The 23,853-nt window shown below is 35.3% G+C and overlaps 1 protein-coding gene across 1 annotated transcript in view; it reads left to right on the top strand.

Annotated features, from left to right (window-relative positions):
- Positions 1 to 14,521: 14,521 nt before the first annotated feature.
- The window catches only part of LOC129232469 (E3 ubiquitin-protein ligase mib1-like), a 51,850-nt gene continuing 42,518 nt past the window's right edge, over positions 14,522 to 23,853 (top strand). Inside the window, exon 1 of the mRNA XM_054866614.1 lies at positions 14,522 to 14,696. Within this exon, the coding sequence (XP_054722589.1) occupies positions 14,522 to 14,696 (175 nt within the window). The remainder of the gene's footprint in view (positions 14,697 to 23,853) is intronic.

Genomic DNA, 23,853 nt, shown 5'->3' on the forward strand with positions numbered 1-23,853 from the left:
TATATATATATATATATATATATATTATCTCAGGACATTGATTTTTATATATTAAGATATTAGAAGTGTTTTCAATGATGCCCAATTTTAGTAGATGTTATGTATATTTTTGTGTGCATACTCGAATTTTATCATCCAGTTAAAACCGGGATTTAATACAGCATATTCAGAACTCTTCCCTTCCCAAAAGTTTTAGTTCTCCCCCCACCATTTCACATAAATTCAATAAAATCAATAATATTTGCAATACGTTAATAAATATAAATGTACGTTCTTGAACTAAATGAGAATAAACATTTTTCAGACCCGTTTACAGCAATGTATTTTCCCCTCTAGCTCCTTTCTTGCAAGACTTTTTAAAATTTTTATTTATAAAAGCATTTCTCTACTCATATGATCATTTTTTTAATTTTTAAAAATCGATCAAAATGCTCCCCCCCCCCCTTTGCTGCTGTGCCCTTCGCAAGAGTCACTCCTGCCAGCCCCTAGTAATGCTACTGCAGAGGCCGTAGGCGGGTTTCTGCCCTTGCGGCCGTTTCGACTCGCACTTGGGGGATCATTTTCGTGTCGAATAAAAATAATTTAGCCAAATTTTCAGCTCTTTATCTCAAACCACATTCGAGTTTTTCAAAAAAAAACCTGTTTTTTCGATTTTCTTTACTTTTTTCATAGTAAAATTCAAAATTGATGAATGGTAATTTTTTTTCCTTATTCTTAGGAATAAAACGCATAAAAAATTCTTATAGTCATAATTTTTAAAAGAAAAGCCGATTTTTGGCGCCGGAAATAAAACTTAAATATTTTTTTTCAATGCTTTTCTGAAAAGTGTCACTCACCAAATTTTATCAGAAAATGTCTTTCATACTCCTCTACACCCAGAAATATTTTCGAATTTTTTAAAGTGGCGGAATAATACGAAAAAAATTAAAAAGTGATTTTTTTTTTATAATGGGGTTGTTTCCTTCAGTCAAAAGTAGTACTTTTTGTCACTGAAACTGATAGAATAAGCAAAAAAAAAAATAATAATAATAATAACATGGACTCAGAAAATACTTCATTTTCCAACCAGTTATTTTTAATTATTTTTTTTTAAATGTCCGACTTTTGAAACAAGGCGTAGGCTTGATGACGTCACAAATGATGCACTTTGCGCATCTTTCTACCGCGATTCCACGTTATGATAATCAAGAAGCGAATTAAAATTGCGCTCTACGCTTGCTATCAATCCTATCGTTGCCAATACACGTGAGTAAAGATGCGAATTAAATATTTTGCTCTGTGAATGGCAACATAGAATGGCATTTCATCATTTGTGATGTCATCGGGCAGAAGCATAAACATTGAAAGCGCGTCGATTTAAGTAATTTTTTTAAAAAATTAAACTTAAATTATTTAAAAAATGGTCAAATCCTATGTTTTTATGCATGCTCTTTCAGAAAAAAAATACTTTTAAAATTTTGGAAACGACCCCATTTTCTGTTTAAACAAGTTTAAATGCTTTTTATTGCCAAAAAAAAAAAAAATCATTTGAACTAAGTCAATAAAAAATCGTCTGCTCAGTAAAAAAGAAATTAAAAGATTTTTTTTTTTTGGAAAATACTATCTTACCAAAGAAAAAACAAAGAAAACCATAAAAAAAACCAAGACATATCCTTCATGAAGTTATTAGAAAAAAAAAATGACTAAAGAGCTTTTAAATAAATATTATTCAATGCTAAATTGTACATAAGACGGTTATACAATTTGTCCTTACTATTGGGAATAATTCTTCAGTCTTGATTCAATAAGGACAAACATTTCGAGCATTAAAGTAACATTATGATTTAGACACAGTTTAACATAATTATCTCAAATAACTGACCGTTGATATAATAATTTATGATGATTTTTTAAGCAAGGTTAGTCTTCGTCAGTCTTCCTCCACAACGACATTGACTTTTTCATCAATGAACAGACGACTCAACATTTCGGCAGGTTCTCCATTTTTGCCAAATATCGGGCATGAGACAAAAATTATATGATCGCAACAATTGTGTGACCAATATGTGACAGTGCGCCTACTATTAGCTCAGTCACAACAATGTCGAGTAATCCCAGTGAGGTCATTCTTATCTGACTGATAATCAAAAAAGTAACGATATGTTTTTTGACTTAACATGTCGCGATCTCACTTCAAGTTTTATAATATTAGGCGTGATTTTGACATAATGGAGTTCAATCGTTCCATTATCATCTCATAATCTCTATGATACAGTTGAGACATTTGATTCCGAGATATATTTTCAGTCTCATGCCCTATATTTGGCAAAAAAAGTAAAGCCTGCCGAAATATTGAGTCATCTGTTCATTGATAAAAAATTCAACCTCCTTGTTAATGAGGACAGCGTCGAAGACTTAAAAAATGACCTTACTTAAAAAATCATCATAAATTATTATATCAACTTTGTTATTTTAACATAGTTATGTTAAACGGTATCTGAACTATAATCAAGTTACTTTAATGCTCGAAATTTTTGTTCTTATAAGATCAAGACTGAAGAATTATTCCCAATAGCATGAACAAATTATATAACCGTCTTATGTACAATTCGCAACTCCAGAGCTCGAATACGCTACCTAGCGGTTATTGACAATACTGCCGAGTGCCGAAAAAGGTAAAATATTCCATTCCACCTGTTTTCTTTGGGGTAAATTACAGGCTTCAGACAGTTTATGGTGTAATTTAATTTCAGAAGAATAGAGAAAAAAAAGCTTCCCACAAATACGTTGAAAAATTACTGTCATTCACTAAGCGTCAAAGCAAGTTATGAGTTACGGCATGCGTTTGTTTTACCTTTTTCATCCGCTATTTGACTGGCTGGAGCGGCCCCTATAGTTTTTTGGAGTTGCAAATTTAGTCTTAAAGAATATTTATTTAAAAACTCTCTAATCATTTTTTTCACATTCCTAATAACTTCATGCAGGATATGTCTTAGTTTTTTTTTTATGGTTTTCTTAATGTTTTTTCTCTGGTAAGATAATAGTTTTGAAATTAAAAAAAAAATCTTTTCATTTTTTTTTTTTTTTTACTGAGCAGACGATTTTTACTAAGTTCAAATGATTTTTTCTTCGGCAATAAAAAATATTTGAACTTATTTAAACGCAAAATTATGAAAAAAAAATCACTTTTTTTTTCGTATTGTTCCACCACTTCAAAAGTTTGAAAAAATTCCTGAGTGTAGAGGAGTATAAAAGACATTTTCGGACAAAATTTGGTGAGTGACTTTTAAGAAAAGCATCGAAAAAAAATTTAAGTTTTATTTTCGTCTTCAAAAATCGGCTTTTCATTTGAAAATTATGACTATAATGATTTATGTATTTTATTCTTAAGAATAAAGAAAAAAATTACCATTCATTAATTTTAAATTTTTACTTTGAAAAAAAATTGAAATAAACAGGTTTTTTGAAAAAAAAAAAACAAAAAAACTCATGTGGTTTGAGATAAAGAGCTGAAAATTTGGCTAAATAATTTTTATTCGACACCAAAATGATTCTCCAAGGGCGAGTCGAAACGGTCGCAAGGGCACAGATTTAACATAGAAATCTGGCTACGGCCTTTATTAGGTTGTCGATTTTAGACTTACTTTTTAGCACAAAGGTAGTACTTATTTCTTAAATAACGTAGATTTAAGAGTCCAAAATTAATAGAAATTCTGAAATGAGGTCGGAAGAGAAAATAAGTGATGAATAATTATTCCGAGGCAAAGTCTGCAATGTTGAAAAAAAACCTCTTTAGAGTTTATACGTAAACAATTTAGCATGATTAGCTTGTGAAAATTTAGACACACATTATACAAATGAATAAGATGAAATTTGCAAATGGAGGCCCTATGTGAAGCAGATTTGAGAGAAATAAATGCATAAAAAATTTTCTGTAAAGGCTATTCAAATTTTTTATGAAGTCACTGTATTTCTTAATATTAAAGTGTTATCTCGTTAAATGTTATTCCTTCACTTTCAGAGAAATATGACCTGTAATCATGTAATAAAATGTTTTGATAAAGGAATTCACATTGTTAAAAAATTTATTCTTTTTTTTACATGGACGCATCAAGAAGTTGTAATATATCAAAAACAAATTTCAATTTCAATGTTACTGAACACCAAAAATGGTTGCAACTATTCTACACGTTACACCAAAAGAAGAATATAGGAACATTCTTGGTGCTTGATTACAGCATTATACTTTGCAATTTCAAATCAAGATTTATCTTTGGTGTTTCAGCTTCACTAAACTAAACAAGTAGTGTGGTTTTTAGTGTATTACTTCTGGTGAAAAGTAGCTGTCACCACTTTTGGTGTTCATTTACATTTTTTTTTTTTTTTTTTCAAATTTAAATTGTAATTGCAAAAGTATACAACGGTAGATTGTCGTTCAGGCAGACAAGCTGCTTGTTCAAGATGGTTTATCTTTAAGTACATAATCTTTGCATGGATTTAGTTTTAAGACGAAACAGTTCAATTCTCTTGTAGAAAAAAAAGTCTCATGGTCAGTTGTGGTACCTAAAGCTTCGTGTCTTATCTAAGAAAGATTAAATATTCTGGAAAAACGTTTCTTGACGCAGTCAGGTAGATAGGACTTTTGCCACAAGTTAGTATTTTCTTGCTCTTAAAATTACTTCGGCCGCTTTTTTGGGGAATCGGATTTTTCTTCTACTGCTACAGATCTTTTCCCCTCTTTATCTTTCACAGAAACGTCTCCTTCGTTCGTCACAACCTGAACTTTTTTAATACCCTCAAGGAGTTGGCTCAATAGCTCATCCAAATGCTCTGCTTTCCACAAAAAGCCATAATATCTTTTGACTTCTTTTTTGAAATTGATCATCATTTCATCATCGGTTAAACACCAACGCAAAGGAGTTGATAATGAACCTTTACTACTGCGTAACTCGTCTTCTATAGCATTAAGAGCCGTAGATGTAAACAGCGTGTCCCATTTGAGCTGTTTAATTTCTTCGGAGGTTAAATCAAACCATTGATAAAAACGTTCCGTCTTCTCCCGGATTCTTATGTCAAATACAAGTGTGTAATGGGTTTCCACCCCAGCATGAGAAATTAAATCCTTTTTAAATTGTTTCATTTTTTCCTCCGCATCAACACTCCAAGCTATAACTGTATCCATCTGCTCCCACACATCATCTTCTAACCAAGAATCATTAGTATAATTGCCTAACAAAGTACCACAAGCTTTTAGAGCAAAGCGCACCTTGAATTGCTCCTTTTCTTCAACTGAAGAACAGAAATTGACCACACGTTCCACTTCAGCAAATTTTCCTTCCCGCAAAAGAGTTTCGCATGCATGCAAACAATCTCGTCCACTGATGAACTTGCGTTTGCACTTTGCTTTTTGCGCATCTGACTCCACGCACCAATCGAAGAGATCTTCCACTAGCTTTTCACGGTTCTTTTCGAATAAATCCATACATAGCCTGAAGCCGAAAAAGGATGGGATCACACGCTTCTTAAAGCTAACGATTTCTTCTTGCGACAAGCATTCTGTCAGTAACCAATTTAAAAAGGTCCACTTTTCCTCTTGTATCAACCGCGAACACATAAATTCTCCTTCTTCGTTATCAGTGAGCATCATCTCTCTCCTTTTCTCTTGTGGCTGATCACGAAAGATCTGCTTGAATAACATTTGGTCTTTCTCCTGGAAAGGAGATCTACTTAACAACACAGACAGCACTGTTCCAGTCTCACCTATCCTCAATAGATGCTCCGATTTTCGGTGAAACACGTATTTCTTATACTCTTCAGGGGTTTCTTCCCATAAAGTACCCAACAGACTTCCATAATCGTAATCACAATTTGCTTTTCCAGCACTTCTACCGTACTTCTTTGCTAATGCCATTAGACATTGTTTATAATCATCTTTGGATAGCATTCCCCACAACCGATTCAATGTGGGCAAAAAATAATCTTGGTACGGCCAATCTAAAAGAAATTTTATGATTTCAGCCTTTGAATGCCATTCAAATGCTCTTTTAAATAGGGCTACTATCTGTTCTTGATCCATCTGCAACAGAAGAAAAACTGTCAACCCGCTATAATAAGAGGATAAAGTACAATCTTCAACGAACCTGAGACCACCAGGCACCAGAGGTGATACTAGTTCCTCTTCCACACGGCCATAACTTTCCAATTTTTCCCATTGTTCTAGGGATCCCAATGCGCTGTCAATCACTATCTTTTGTTGTACAGGTTCACTCAATTTTCTCCAAGACGCCATCAGCGCTGAGCGATTTCCACAACGGATTGCTTCGTATACCGCCTCAGACCATAGTTCTTGCTCCTCTATGTCTCCATTCATGAAACGCGACCACACATGAACCGAACTATGGCTATCTCCAATATGTTTCTGTCCCCGACCTCGAACGAAGAACCGCTTGGCTTTCTGGGTCAATCTGTTCCACAATTGTTCAATGTGTACCTCCAGGCAATATACACACGCAATCAGATACTTTTGCAAAACCGTCAGCCGCTCATCTTCAAGTAAGCGTCTGGCTACCTTCTCCTCATCTACTCGACCGTCTAACTTCCAATCTCCTGTGGTTAAGACATTCATCAAAAAGTAGCGTGACACGTCAAACAACACTTCTTGCCTCCGGCAGTAAGTCAAATACTCCAAGGCGATGCGTTTGATCCAGGGACGGATCCGTTGCTTCAATGGATTGGGTAGGGGCATCCCTTCGGTCAGTTTTAGGCATTGCTCGTCGACAGCTGCATGCCATCGCGCTAGATGCTCCCCCTCTACGAAGCGGCGAGATTCTTGAAAAGCCTTGCGCAATCGCTTGTCGCCTTTCACTTTGGCCCAAGTGGCCAATGTCGCTGGATCACTGACGAAGAATGTAGGCTCAGGAAAAGGAACGTCATAAGTAAAACTGCCGTATGTTGGCTTTTCTAAATTTAAAGCGACTTCTTTAAAACTATCTAACTGACATAAGTTGATGGCCACTTGAGCCAAAGCTTTCTCCTCCAAAGAAAAGACTTTATTCATATAATTTGTCATGATGTGTTCTTTCAACAGTTCGCTTTTTACTACAATGGTATCAGCTGCAGTATCTATATATTGGATGCTGCAGTATCTATTATAGATGGAGACGTAAATGTGAAATTCCGGTAACTCTTGATTGGCAGTGTACGCTCCTTAAAATTTCAGTTTGGTGGAATGGACTAGAGCAAATGTCAGTTTTACATATCATTGTGTTAATCACATGTCACCGTTCTTGCACGCTAAAAGTGTGAAGACATGAAACACCAACAAAAAAAAAAAAAAAAACTTTGGTTACCATATCAACCTTTGTACGTAAAGCCAATAAATACAGGATTCAGTTTCAATATAGCTGAAAAGAAGTAAAGGTTACTGTAAGTTAAAAACTTAAACAATACAAATCATTAATCACAAAATTTAACATTACTTTTTACTACTTACATCCATAAACTCATTGTTGCATTTCGTATCTAATTTTCTTTTAAAAAATCAGAATTTATAGTTCCCCCCAGCCATTTTTGGGGAATGTGCTTGGCCCTGACCTTTCTAAGGAAACCTTTAAATCACCCTACCCTCTTCTTTGCAGGTCCGTCATTTCGGTTTTTCGGGGGGGGGGGGGAGCAAGCAATGCAAATTTTATTAGAAAACAGCAAAAGCCACGTCCCCTGACTAGTAAAAACATTATTTTCAAAGCCTATCTTAAAGCACATTTCTTGCCCTTCGGGAGAAGGTGCCCGTAAGCTTCACCCTTTTCCCTAAGGTTACAGTAAAAAATTGCGTCCTTATGTTTTGTATCCCCTCTTTTTAGCCTACTTTCCCAGTAAAAGTCACAGAAAGAAGAAAAGTTCATGAAAGAAGTCTTAATGCATCTTAAAAATAACGCGAAAAACAAGTCAAAAATAAATTAAGTAATAAATAAATATCGAAAAATTAAAAATTTAAATTGAAAGTAGGACATTTAAAAGGGGGGAAAATGTCTGTTGTTCTGTCTTTCTGCACCCCTCCCAATCCCCCCCCCCCCAACTCTTTAGTGCATAGTCAGATTTGAACAATTTTGTTTGAAAGACCTCAGGAAGGACACCTAATTTCCATATTCCATTTTTCGATTTGAACAAAATTTCGTTCAATTTTGAACAGCTCATTAGCGCTCCTGAACTTAGAGGCTAATTTGCTTCAAACAAACATTGTAGGAAATAGCTTTTGATGAAGAACACGTATAGAAAGTTTATTTTTGATTTGAACCGTTAAATTTTAAGCACTTCAAATACTTTTGCATGAGCGCCCAAGGGGAAACTAAAATTTAATATATGTAGATTCTGAACTTAAAGGCACATTTACTCCAAACAAATTCTGTTAGAAATACCACTAGATGACTAACTCCCGACTTCGACTCCTAGAACTTTACGGCTCCTGTATCTGAAAATTGGTCGGACTCCGAATTCCCAACTTCTGACAATGACTCTGCAGCTTTGACAAAGATTTAGACACGGAGGGAAAATGACTGACTCCGGTTCTTGGAGATTTAAAGTCATCAACTACGACCTCAACTCCGCAAAAGTTGACATATTCGTGGACTGTAAGGGAAAATGACTGATTACGACCCTGAGTCTTCGAATTAAAAATCGACTCTCGAATCCGACTCTTCCCCCCCAAAATGAGACCGACCCGCATGTTTTTTACTAGAAATCAAGTTAAAATGTTAAAAGTTATGTTTAAAATAATTCGCGATTTTAGCTAATTCGCAATACACTATAGGGGGAGCTGCAGCCAGTCTAATGGCGGATGAAAAAGGTAAAACAAACAAATGCCACAAATTATAACTTGCTTTGACGCTTAGTAAATGACAGTAATTTTTCATGGTGTTTGCGGGAAGTTTTCTTTTCTATTCTTCTGAACATACATTACACCACAAACTGTCTGAAGCCTGTAATTTACCCCAAAGAAAACACGTGAAATGGAATGCTTTACTTTTTTCTTTAGTATTAATCACCGCAAGGTAGCGTAAAAAGTCTATATTAGTATCGGGGCTCAATTTCTCAATAGGCAGAGTAGGCAGCTGCCTAGGGCGGCAAAATTTTCAGGGGCGGCAAGTTTTGCCTCAACTATTTTTAAATGATTTTTTTATTCTTGAAAGTAAAATGTTAGCGTTCTTTCATTTTTCAGAGACATTTTCTTGTAATTTAATAATGATTATTTTCACATATCTTTTGAAAATCAGATGTTTTTCAATCATGGTAATTGATCAGCGTAAAATAGAAGTGAAGACGAAAGGGGGGTCTCGATTTCAGAAAGTGTTGTTGCGTTTAGTCAGAAGTCGCAACAAGATTGGAATTTGACTAAGATGTTTAAAGTGCTATACTAAGTTTACTCAGTACTGATTTCTTGAGCGATTGACATTTCTTTTAGTTTTTACATTATTTTATTTAGAATTTGTTTTCTGTTAGTATGAAGTCTCGGAGGCAAACGAAAATGAGTGACGAGCAAAAAAGAATGAATGATTTTAAATAAAAGAAACAAGCTAAATTAAAAACCGAAGAACCAAAAGTCTTCAAAAAAATTTTTTAACGTGATGTATTTTTTTTTCAAATGTAGTTTTCAAGAGCGGAAACTTTGGACTCTTATCATACGTATGGAATGAAAAAAATTAAACAATAATAATCTGCATATAATGTAATTTTAGTTAAAAAATTGGGCCAAAGAATGTTAGCTAAAATTAATTCTACATGGCAAGCATCAAAACTTCTGAAAGACTGAGAAACATCTTAATTTCACTCCCTGCACCCACTGTTATTAGATTTTCCCCCAAGTCAATAAGTGAAAAATAAAAATTAAAAAGAGCGAATCATGGAAGAAGCAAAATAACCGATTCAACTTGAAGTTGCACTATTAATGCACCGGGAATCCCAATCCTCTAATAACAAGAAATATTTTACCCTCCCTTCCTTCTCATATATTAGTCAGACACTAACACTCTCAACAGCAACAGCAAAAAAAAAAAAAAAAACAAGAACAAACGAGTAATTTTGTGCAGAGCTGCGATTCCTCGACTTGTTTACAATATCAACTTCTTGATTAATAAGCGTCCAGAATCATTCGAAACAATTACGTGGCAGCTGAGAATCATACATTCCCTGAAGGCCGCCGAAATCAAGTTCTCGTTGAATCTGCATCCCACAAGAATTGAGACCCACAATGAAGACTATTAAATTTATCTATTAAATTTACCCTCTCAAATGTTTCGTAGCATCTGTCTAGGAAAAGAGCCCGCGAATCCTCCCCCCCCCCCCCGCCAAAAATTGAGATAACGAAAGTCTCGAAAACCACCCCTAAAACTTTCAGTGGCGCAGGCAGCGCAAAAATTCAGCCATACATCCCTCCCCTCTAAGGATTGAAACCCTTCCCTTGAAAAAGAAACTAAAACCTACCAAACTGACCCCCCATAAACAGGTCCATCCAGGGTGAAGCTTGGGGGAAGGAGGTGAAGGGTATGATACTAGGCCACCAAAATTTCATTCTAGGCAAAATTTCATGTTCGAATTCATGTCTAGGCTACCATGGCTTGCTACCAAAATTTCGAAGGTGAAAATTTTTTGAGTCCTACCCTCCCATTTTGTTCCAATGTATTAAAAAATAAATCAGACAAAATTTGAAAACATTTCGACAATATTTAGAGGTTGCTCAATGCAGATAAAGTTTTCATCATTGCTGAATAGAACGCCTACGACACACGACCATTGACCTCACTAAGATAAAATATAATTGCTATTTTTATTAACAAGAAAACAATTGCTTTATAAAATTGCTATTTTATAAAGAGAACAATAGCCATTATGAAAATACTTTTATAAATACAAGTAAATACATAAAATCTATTCCATTAACAGTCATGATCGAATAAATTTTCAACTTGTGTTTGCTTATGTATGTATTCTTAATTGTTTTGGTTTTGATTTCACCATTGTTGGAATAGCAGTTTGCACTTATTTTTGAAATGCATATGTCTCTTTACTTTAAAATAACTGAGCATGGCAAATACATCAATATTGAATTAAAGAAAACTGTAAAAGAATCTTCAAGAAATACAATAGAAGAAATAACAAAATTCTGGCAGAAAGCCAGAATACCCGTACAAAGACCCCAAAACTGTCAGCCCAAGTTAGAAAAACTTTACTAACAATGCAAGTTATTGGGAGAAAAAAAAACAGAAGTACAATGACAAAAAAATTAAGAAGGTGAGCTTTGCAGGACTGGGGCCTAACTGACAAAGTTTCTGCAATGTGCTTTGACAAAACGAGTGTCAATGCCGGGGAAAGTAAGGGTACCCATGTTTTACTAGAGCAAAAACTAAAGAAAAGGTTACTATTTTTCTATGTTGACATCACATTATGGAATAAATTATTGGTGCAGTGTTAAATAAATGTTTGGGTTTTTCTTCCGCACCAGACGTACCTCTTTTTAAACGATTCCAGGCCTACTGGGAATTCATAGAGAAAGACAAATATATCATAGGCATCAACAATAAGGACATTTTAGCACAAGTGACAGATGTAAAGCATGATACAATAGTATTTGCTGAAAGATTACTACATGACACGCAAGCGAGAGATGATTATCGAGAATGTCTTGAACTATGCTTAATATTTCTCGGTAAAGCTCCTCCACATAGTATCAAATTTGTAGCACCTGGGGCTATGCATCATGCTAGATGGATATCCGAAATTTTGTATTGTTTCAAAAAAAAGATTTAGCTGTCAATTTACCATCACGTCAATAGAAGAAAAGGGATTGCAAAAAATATGCATATTTGTTGTACGTGTATATTTAAAGGCTTGGATGACTGCTTCTATGCCTCAAAATGCACTGTATAACGATTTTAATGAAATCTTTATTGAAGTATAAAAAGATTGATGAAGACATAAGCAAAACTGCAATGCAGAAATTTGCCAATACCTGTGGTATTTGCCAGAAGAGCTCGTGGCATTAGCCCTTTTTGCCAATAAAGTGCCACACTGCATTAAAAGACAGATGGTGAAGGTGATGAATGAAGTAAATGGGGGAAAAAAATGTGGTGAAGCGCCCTAAGATTTTACTAAAACATTTTATGGATATGAAATTTGAAAAACTTGTGACAAAGGGGTCCATTTCATTTTTTCAAAGCATGGGTTTACATGGTACCTTCATTTCCAGAAATCTGGGAGCTTCAGGAGGATTTTAAGAAAGCAAAAAGGATTATTCAAAGAATTTCAGTGGTTAATGATAATGCTGAAATGGGTATAGCCCTAATAAAAGTTTAATGGATAAATGACATGCAATGAAAAACAATTCCAATTCTTGTTGCAAGTTGTCACAGAACATTGATGAGCTTATCCCGGATGTAAAAAGCAGAGTTTGTAATGTGTACTAAGGAAAGCCAAATACATAACTGTTGAAATATTATTATTATGTAACTATTTTTAACTTACAAAATGCTGGCAATTTTAATTAAATAAACTATATATACTTTTCCTAACGTCAATTTTATTTCTATCTGCATTTATGGCATAAAATGGAAGAACACGGAACTTTGAGGCTGTTGAGCTACCTCTAAATGCTAAAATTATGAGCTTAAACTTCACAATAATTATTTTTTACTTAGATGAAACCAAATGAGAGGGTAGGACCAATAAAAGTCAGGATTTTTATAAAAAGGGCCTTTTTTGGATCACCCTGGTATGTACCCCAGTGCAAAATTAAACAAAAAACTACAAAAAGCACGTTCCTTTACATTAAAAATCATCAATTTTCAAAGCCGGGGAGGCGATTGACCCCTCTGGTTAATCGTCTCCCCAGCGGGCCTGCCCTCAAAGTTGCAGTGACAGAAGTATGTGTCATGACACTCAGGCCCGTTATTTTAAATTTTCCAGGAGAGGGGGGGGGGGCGGGGTAGATAAAAGAAAGTATGTACTCAGTGCCTATTATACAAATTAATTGCCTCTTCTTGACCTCCTAAATTATGAGCTTGATGCTACCCCTTCCCCTCGTGCGCAACCCTACAGAAACAATTATTCGAGAAGTCGACTGTTCTAGAAGTCAAAGTTGCCCACTCCCCAGACCCATGAAGAGCCATGGCGCACCCTCTCAAATATTATGGAGGAACTCCTAGGACAAGAGCTCCCCCCTCCCAATGAGATGTAAAAGACGCTCTCAGCCCCCTCCCCCCTTAAAAGTTTAGTGGCGTTGTGAGCACCATGGACACCCTTAGGGGGCACCCCTGTAAAAGTAAATCTCCTGGAACTCAGGAAGTCTAGATACTGGTCAAGAATTCAATTCAAACATCTCGAGATCTCGATTCCAAAGATCTCGAGAAGTCAATCGCTCGAGTACTCGATTTGAAAGATCTCGATTATCAATCACTCGATTATCAGAAGTACTCGATTCCCGAGATCTCGATAATCAAAAGATCTCGATTATGCCCATTACTCCAAATACATGATTTTCCATCGTAAATAGAGTTAATTCTCTGTAAAGATGCTCTATTTAATGATCGTCCCTATTGAAAGACCACTTTTCACGGTAACGGATGCTCCACTGCAGTTTTAGAAGCATTCTATTTAAAGGACACATTCTACTTAAAGACGATTTTTTTGTGGTCCCTTGAAAGTCGTTCAACAGAGAATTAACTGTTTCTAGTTTTGCATTACCATTAACTATAGGGAGAGTTTAAAATGGCCTGTGTCAAAAAATATTGGCTTCCAGTTGCATATAATTTCGGAGTTAGATGTTTTCATTGGATTTAAGTGTGGACTAAGCAATGGCCATTAGGGTGGAGCTTATTTTTCAACTATGAAAATATTAACCTCTTACCCTCTCATTTTGTTCCTTTGTATGAAAAAAAAAATTCAGGCCATATATTAGCACATTTAAAGATTATTTAGAGGTAGCTCAACAACTGTGAAAATTTTAACATTGCGGGATCTTTTTTTTTTTTTCGAAAAGCAAAGATTGCTTACTTTTCCATTATGTGTATTTGTTTTCAGTATTTTATTTTTGCTTCAGTTTTGAAAGCAAAATGACTGTAAAAGCCACAAGATCTAAAAATGACTTGTATCTTCTTGGTGGGTCAGTTCCAGAATTAAAAGATGGAAAATTGCCATCCTTGCGTATGGCTCTGGGACATTTTTTGCATCATCATCTTGAATTGAAGAAAACCGTAAGACAAGCTTCAACTCTGACCATCACAGAAATTGCCAAGTTTTGGCAAAAAGCTAGAATTCCTATGTGAGACAACCAAAATTGTCAAATGAAGCTTGAAAAGCTGTATAAAGAATGGCAGCTTTTGAGGAAAAATAAAGCTTGATGTTCATCAACACAGCAAGGTAAGGAATCAACTATTCTCTCTAAACTAGAAGATCTTTTTGATGTTGCCTCATGCTGATGTTTTACGGTAAAGCAGTCTTACAAGAAGACAAAGACTTTTTAATAGCCCAAAGGAAGAAAGGTAGGTGTGGATCAATGTTAGGAGTTGATAAAAAGCTTGATATAAAAGAGAAAAAAGCTCTTGAACGAGAAACAAAAGCAAATGTCCGAATACAGCAACAGAAAATTAAAGAATTAAAAGATTCTATAGTGGAACTTAAATCATCTACTGATACTGAAACTGATAGCAAATTAAGCTCAACGGAAGAAGGTAAGAAAATGGATATCACAGAACAAGCATCAAAAAGACAGAAAAGGAAGAGAGGGAGAAAAACTATAGTTACTCCCCAACTTGCTGCAGCTTTGGACAGAACAAAAGTGTCAGACCGAAAGGCTTTCTATATCATAGCAGAAACTGCAAAAAACTTAGGATTCAATATCAATGAATTTTCTTTAAATAAGGACTCAATTCTCTGTCAAAGAAGGAAGGAAAAAGCTCAGAAATATGCAGACATAAAGGCTAAGTTTCAACCTAACGCCCCTCTAGTTATCCATTGGGACAGCAAATTCCTGATTCGTTGCAAAAGATAAAGTGGATCGCCTGCCTGTACTAGTAACTGGGAAAAGAATTCACCAGCTACTTGCAGTTCCCAAGCTTCCATCTGGGACAGGTGAGGCAAAGGCTACAGCAGTATTTAAAGCTATTGAAAGCTGGGGAATATCAAACAACATACATGCTATGTGTTTTGACACAACCAGTTCAAACACTGGCAGTAACTCGGGTGCATGTGTTCCTTTTGCGTGCAGGCATCATGTGTTGGGACTGATTATAGGTTCAGTGTTTCAAGTGTGCAAGGGAGCCACATCTTCTCCTGAAATTCCATTATTCAAACGTTTCAAGGAATTTTGGAGCTTCATTGACACCGACCAGTACGAAACTGGAATTTCAATTGACGTAGTTGATGAACTGATAAAGGATATAAAAGATACAATTGCTTATGCAAAAAAATGCATGGAAGAGTCTTATAACCAACTAAGAGGTGATTATAAAGAATTAGTTGAACTTGTGCTTATTTTCCTCGGAACTGCCCCTGTTAGAGGTGTTAAATTTATGCCACTTGGAGCCATGCATCACGACCGTTGGATGTCGAAATGTATTTATAAAAGTCTCAAAATCTGGATGTTTAGATCCCAATTCAAGCTTACATCTAAAGAAGAGAAGGGATTAACAGCTGTATGCATTTTCATTGCATGTGTATACATGAAAGCATGGATATCAGCACCAGAAGCTGCAAGTGCTCCATATAATGACCTGTTACTAATGAAGTCTTTGATTGAATATTCGGCTATTCATACAAATATCTCGAAAGCAGCTGCAAATAAGTTTTCCAACCATTTATGGTATTTAACAGAGGAACTAGTTTCGTTGGCTTTTCTTGATAGTCATGTCAGTGCATATACCAAGATAAAAATGGTCAGTGCTGTGATATAACCAAAGAAAATTCTAAACAGAGGAAGATTGATCTTCAAACATTTGAGAACAAAAATTTGGATGATTTTGTAACAGCAAAGTCTATGTCACTGTTCCAGGCATTAAACCTGCCCGTAGATTATTTTTCTGTTGATCCAGCATCGTGGGAAACAAGAGATGACTACAAAGAAGCCAAAAAAATTATTCAAGCTTTAAATGTAGTGAATGATCATGCTGAACGTGTAGTGGCACTCATTCAGGAGTTCAGTGGACTGATAACATATGATGAAACGCAGTTGCTGTTTCTGCTGCAAGTCATCGAGAAACACTGCAGAATATACCCTGACAGCAGGAAAGTGACTTTATCTGGGACTGTTTCAAAACAATAACTTGTTTCCAGAACAATGCCAGGTGCATTTTATAACCCAGAAACCACCTTCTTTCATGTCTCAATTGATTTACAAGTGCTACGTAAATAAATGTGTAACTATCACTTTTTGTCGAAATTTTCTCTATGTAACAAACTTCAAGTTCATTGAGCTACCTCTAAATATCAAAATTTTTCATTCAAACTTCATATTTAGCGGTTTTTCATCAAAAGGAACAAATTAAGAGGGTAAGACCTACAAAAATTAAAACTTTATTTTTTCAGTGCAAATAAGCTCCACCCTAATGGCCATTCCATGACATTCATGTTGAACTCTGAGATTAGTTGAGTAAGACGCATAGTAGGTGATTTGCCTTGCTGAAATCAGGATTGTAGTTTTGGCCGGACGAATCCCATTTTGGCCATGCTACTGGCAAAAACTGGTAAAAACTGGCCAACACTGGACCACCATAGAGCTTTCCAAAACTGTATTGTATAAAAGCACACTAATATGTGTATACATACAGTTTGTATGCATAGTATTGCACATTTTAATGCATAATTAAAAGAAATTGGATGTACAGTTATCATAATTGAAATAATTTTTAAAACTGATTTATTGATTAAATGAAACTTTTTTTTAACATTAAAAATTATTCACAGTGAAGATAAAACTTGTAATATGTATTCAACGTATTAAAAAATAAGTACTTTACTTTGATTACATCTGAAATTCATTTTGTGCACATAAAACTTTGAAACAAGTATGCATTGTGTTATTTACACTGCTTGAAACATTATGATATGACTAACCGTTAGTATATAACAGTCATTTATTATTTGCATAGGATGCAAAATGAACTGTTTACTTAAATAATGAATAGTGACTGATTATAGGATTGATGTTTTATATCTCTTTTAATTATGTATGCATTTATTTTGATTTTAAATTTTATTGTTTCCATTATCTACATCAAAGGCCAAAACTGATTTTATCCAAGCCGGTTTTATCCATAGTTAAAACCACCATTGGCCGAAACTAACAACCCTGGCTGAAATACAGTTTGTACATGAAATACACCGCCAGCCCAGTCAAGGACTGCAGTTTCGTGCTTATTAGCACTCATCAGCCCTGCATAGGAGTGACTGAGCTGGAGGTGGAAAACCTCTTAAGGAAGTCAAGAGTGCCAAACAAACTGGTAGCTAATGCAGAATTAGCACATAACCAGACGAGTGACCGAAACAATGGTTCGGTTCAACTCGAATATTGAAGGCAAGGCAGGTATATTCAGTAAGGTACAGCCCTATAGCCAGGGCTAAGGCAGAAATACATGAAATACATGACTGGGCTGGCGGTGTATTTCATGTATTTCTGCCTTAGCCCTGGCTGTAGGGCGGTACCTTACTGAAATAGTTTGATCCTCCCTGCATTAGAATAAATGGTACTCCAGGGGGAGTGAAGAAACATAAAAGTGGTCAACAATGAATGCTAGCCACTGGAGTTTAGGGTTCAACCACTGCTGTTAAGGAGTTACAATTTCAAGTATCAAAAAAATTTTGAAAACAAAAATAGAACCAACTTCAAAATTGCTCTAAAAAGTGAAAAATAATTTTATTCTTTAAACACCATCGATAACCATCTATTCTTTAAACACCATCGTTTTAAACATAATTTTTGAAGTTAGCGCAAAAACAAAACGTAAAATCCAGTGTAACTATGCTTCGTTCATATATTTTCAGAAACGCAACCAAAGTTACAAACGAAACATTTATATCGGTATTCAAAAATAATGTCATCAATGCATAAGTTATGTGATAGTGAAGAAACTGGGACTGGTTAAATTTATAGTTGTAGTTGAGTTATGGCTGGGAATGATTTTATCTATCATTTTTGCGCCAACTTCAAAAATTATGTTTAAAAGCATTACCGATGTAGTTTAAAGAATAAAATTATTTTTCACTTTTTAGAGCAATTTTGAAGTCGGTTCTGTTTTTTTTCAAAATTTTTTTATTTCATTCCTTTTAGTGTAAATGTAGGTATTTCAGAAATAGTAAGAAGTTACCATCGCAAAACTTCACCTTATTTTTTTCATAAAAATGCTCCATACTAAAAAAAACTATAAACAAGCGTTAAACTTTAAGCGATTGGCACTAAAAACTTATCTTTCTTCCTCTTTGGAATTCATGTGCAGTTAATTTAATTATAACTATTTAAGTATTACGTTTTTTCTAACTAATTTTCATTTCACAGCATTTAAGTTGCTCATGATGCAATCCTGTATTTTCTTACTTAGCCCCGATCATCTGTTATCGGCATAGATGATAACGAAAAAAATACTACTGTAGTTGAGGCAAACCTAATGGTAGCATTGTGAAGGCTAAGCAGATCCTAATCACTGCATCACCTCGCTTCCAGGTTAGGTTTACCCCCACTATGGAGCAATAGCACTGAAGAAGGGAAGATTTCGATAATTCACATAGGGTTAGTATAAATCAGCAAGGTTACCAAAATAAAATCATTTACGCCCAAAAATGAGACGACAGCGCCAGATTTCGGATTATTATCGAAATATCCACCTGAAGAAACTTGATGCTCGCTTCAGAGAAGCCTTCATTCAAAATTATCATTACAGTTACTATTAATGTTACTGTCGTACGGCACCAAACTTTCATAACAATGGGTTTTAAATTTAATCATTTAATAGGGAAATTGCATGAAATTTATTGTTTTTTGCCCATAACTTTTTTCTAAAAGACAAATATGGTCAAACAAAGTAATGGGACCTAAGTTGAGCCATCCCCTATCCATTAAAAAAATAATCATCAAAATCGGTTCACTAGGTGACAGTGGCGTACTGGGCCGCCGGGATACCGGGAAAATTCCCGGTGCGCCGGTGCCTTAGTGCGCCGGCGCCTCAGTCTTTTTTTTTAATGAATTTTGTACCGGATAATTGCGGCGCCTGGTACTATAAGAGTTATCGTACGAGATGAACAAATAAGACATCATAAAACTACGTATCATCCCTTTTTAAAATCAAAGTTACCTCCATCCATCGGTTTAATCAGAATCGTTAATGTAAAATGCTTTTTTCATTCCCATCCAAATCTACCCCCCTTCACCCAAGGAATAAAATGGAATTAAAAAAAAAGTAACATCAAAGGATTTTTTTTCTTTTTTTGTAAATTTGAAGTATCAATTCGCGAATCTAACAATAAGCAACCATTCAGCGCCGACTTGAACTCAGTTGAAACTATAAAACTTTCACCTAAAAGTTGTGAACAATGCCGTTGTTTCCAGATTTTTTTTGAACCAAGGCGCCTATTTCGGACATCTAACTTTCGTACGGCGTCCATCTCTCTATAACTCAGTAACAAAGCCAGGGTTTTTCGTCCTGGGGGGAGGGGGGCTAAGGTCAAAAATTACGTTGTCTTGACGACGCTTCCAACGAAGCAAAAGAAAGGCAAAAACTTGAGTTTCACTAAGTGCGGACGGGGAGTGAGGCTGCAGCCTCATACACATATAGCTCCTTTCCTAGATTCGTCACTGATAAAACTAATCATAACTAACAGAGAAAAATTAATAAAACTGGTATGCCTTCATTGCACAGCCCTTTATTTTTATTTATGATTCAGAAGCGCTGCGAAATTTTTCAACAATTCATAATTCTCTAATGGTGAAGATGAAAATTTCGTGGCACCGGCGCCCCCATGAAGACTTTAAGGCACTCTAATTTACTCCCCCCCCCCAGCAGATTGGGAAACAAAATTAGAGGTAGGAGCCATTCATTTTCAATAAGAGATTTTTTTCGTTAAAAATATTTTCTTTTAAATCATTATTAAATGTAGCGCATGATTACACAAAATTGTTGTACGCGTGTATTCTACTTCTCATTTTCAACTTATCACATTTAATAGAGTTAAATTTGAGCTTTTTCATAGGATGAGATTGTCCTTTTAGTCATTTCATTTGATACTTTTCACACTTCCACATACCTTTTCCCTTCCAGGTGCTACTTTTTTTTAAAGGCGGCAAATATCACTACTACTCGATAAACTTTATTTTAAATTCAAAACATGATCAGGGGCGTAACTAGGAGAAGCAGAGGGACACCTACCCCCCTCCCTCCGAGCGCGAAATTGAAGATATGACTAAAAATATTTTTCCCAACTTTAAATGAAAAAGAAAACAAAATCAATTGAAAATTAATTTTGTCGACTAAAATCAGCGGCAACCACCGTTGGGGTACGAGAGATAACTCGCCACCTTACCCCATCATTAATAAAGATCGCCAAAATTTCCATTTAAAGTACTTCAATTTCGAAAACTTTCAGTGGATAGCACCTAGACGACCCACATCATAAAAGATCGTTTAAAATTTAGCATGTTGGACTTCAATTTCGAAAACTTACTAGAGGAGTCACCCTAACTTCAGCGAAATTATGATTCACGAAATTATAATAAATTGTCTATACAATTTCGTTTTAGCTCTTCAATTTCGAAAACTTTCCAGAAGAGAGTCCCCAAACACCACCCCGTCCTCTAAAGTTATCAAAGACAGAATACAGTTATGCCATTTAAGACTTCAAATGCGAAAAATTTCCACAGAAAAGTTTTGAAACTCATGCCTTTCTCTAAGAGTCAGCAAAAATGGCCTACAAATATGATATTTGAACTTCAAATTTCGAAAGCTTAAAGGGACGAACCATCGTATTCACTTTATTAAAGTTTATCTAATGTTTTGTAAAGACCTCAATTTCAAAACTTTTTCGAAGAAGCGCTCAGGGCCGTCGCCAACATCCACCAGTTTTTCAGAAATGGAGCCGCCAATTTCTAAAAGTGATTAAAAACAGAAAAAGAAAAAAGAAGGAAACCTTCGCAATCTTTAAGAATTGAAACAGTAATAATCAATGAACTAAAGGAATAAAAGTGACAAAAAGTATTTTTTCTGCCAAATTTAAAAAGAAAAGGAAATCTTCGCATATTATTGAGAAACATCCAAGATCCTGCATTATAATTTACCTAACTGAACACTGCCGAAATGTACGTTTCAAACATTTTTGATCGAAAAAAAAATAGCGTATTGTTACAAACCTATTACGAGATTTAGTTCAATAAAAAATGAATAGATTAATAACATAATAGCATTATGTAGGCCGCTGTAATATGTTTTAAAAAGAAAACAAGTTAAAATAAAATAAAAAAGTAGGGAACGAGATTTAAATAATGTAATGAATAAATAATAAGTTCTCAGTGTTTGAATGTTTTAAAGTGAAGGTAAACCAAAACTTTATCCCGAGATTTAGGAGGCATGATGTTTAAATTAAAATAAAGTGGGGGGGGGGGAGACTCTAGGGACATCAATCCAATATGTGAAAAGTTTTCTCTTTGGAGCCGCAAGCTCTTGTATTTCAAATAAATAAAAATATCAGGCAGAAAATTTAAAATTTCATTTTTGAAAAACTAAAGCACTCAAATAGGTTTAGAAATGAAAACTGGCGGAGCGTTTTCCACTACATTTTTACCAATAATAAAAACAAATACGTAAAAGGAGAAAAGAAAGCGGAAGTGTGGGAAGTCCCTGAACCTTATATCTCTTTGTTTTTGATCGCCAAAGGTAGTTGAGAAGCGTGTTTTCTAAATTTTGATTTTAAAAGAATTCCGAGGAAGAGTTCCCTAACCACATCGCCTACAGTCTCCAAAGATGGCCTTCAACTTCAAAAAGCTTCCAGGAGAGCATTCCACTCAAATATTCGAGAACCGCAACCACCCCATCATCAAAAATCGTTTAAAATTTCGGTTTTAGGACAAAATTCTAAAAATTCCAGAAGTCCCTGCACCTCCCTTCCCCCTATTATCACCAAAAATAGTCGTTTTTAGGGCTTAAATTTCTAAAAATTCCAGAGGTTTGCGAACCTCCCTTCCCTTCTAACATCATCAAAGATGGTCTAAAAATATGGTCGTTTTTTGGGCTTCAATTCTGAAATGGTTTCCGAGAGGAGCTCCCGAACTGCCTAATAAATCGTCGAAGATAGACTGCAATTTTTTTTCTGGAATTTCAATTTTTGAAAATTTCAGACGTAAAGCCTCCGAACCTCTCTGCCCACTAATATTACCAATGATCGTCCAAAAACTGTTTTAGGAGATAATCTTGAAACCTTTCTTGGGGAACGATCCTATCACTCGCTCTAAATTGTCTTAAATTTTGTTTAAGGGTTTGAATTTCCAAAGGGTTTGGAGGAGAGCTTCCGGGAACTCCTCTCCCTTACATCATCATTGAAAGTCACCTGAAATAAAGTTTTTAGAACTTTAAATTCGGAAAAAAATTCCCGTCCTCTTAACATTACCAAAGATGGCCTACAATCGTGCTTTTAAGATTTACCTTGTGGAAAATTGCCGGTCCTTTTAACGTTACTAAAGCGAAAAACGCGTTACGTTCGAAAAATTCAGGAGAGTGGGCCCTCGAAACTATCCTCCCCTAATATCACCGCAAATAGTCTAATTGCCTTTTTACTGCTTCAATTTCGGGGAAGAGCCAACCACCCTTTCTAGAATAATTGGATATAATCCACAATTGCGTTTTTAAAGTTTCAATATCGAAAAAGGTCTGGGAGCATCATCGAACCTCTTTAGCCCCTAACATTACCAAAGATAATTTAGAGATAATCCTTAGATATCGAAGTTTTAGAATAATCTTTAGAGATCATCTAAAACTGCGTTTTAGGGGCTACAATCTCGAAAAATTTAGCGGGGAAGGCCCCCTCTTTATTAAGATGGTTGTAGATAATAATTGAACTTTAACTTTTCGATCCCAAAAAAATGGACGAGGGAGCACTCTCTATCCTCTTCTCCTTCAAACTCCTCTTTTTACTCGTTTCTTATTCATAAAAAACTTGTCCAAAATTTTAATTTTTAGAAGTTCTAACTTCGAAACCTCTCCTCCCCCTAAAACCCCCCTCCTTCTAACATTACCGAAGGAAGTAAAAAACTTTCTCTCATTTCCACAAAAGGGGGGGGCGCAAAAGTTTTAATTGTCTTGAGGCGCTAAAGATTATCTACTCCTCGGATAGGAAGTTCATCAAGTTTAATTTTTTAGTTCAACTTGGTGAATGGGAGGGGGGCGGGCGTGCGAAAATAGAACAAGGCGCCGGTCAAGTGTTTTTCCCGGTACACATTTTTGACCCAGTACGCCACTGCTAGGTGAGACGCTGTGAGTGGACAAACAAAAAAAAAACATACATACGGTAAGAACTGATAAGCGCATCCTTTTTGAAGTCGGTTAAAAATAGCATCAAACAGGCAATGGCTTCGTTCAAATCAAGAAGCAATTTTCACCCGTCATGAATTGACAGGAAACTTTCTAGCCAGCTAGAAAGGTATTAGATGGCTAAGCTAGAGATTCAAGTTCAAAACACAACCTTGATATAAAAAGGACTAATACTCGTAGCAAGATAATATAGAATGCACGCGTACATTTCATGCTGAGCACTCTGTAGATATGAACATTGGCTGAAAATTGTTCACAATATCCATATTAAACTGATTATCTACAAAACTTGAAAATACATTTATGAAAAATGTTTATTATTGCT

The sequence above is a fragment of the Uloborus diversus genome, unplaced genomic scaffold (genome assembly GCF_026930045.1).
Source record: "Uloborus diversus isolate 005 unplaced genomic scaffold, Udiv.v.3.1 scaffold_12, whole genome shotgun sequence".
Classification (NCBI taxonomy): Eukaryota; Metazoa; Arthropoda; class Arachnida; order Araneae; family Uloboridae; genus Uloborus; species Uloborus diversus.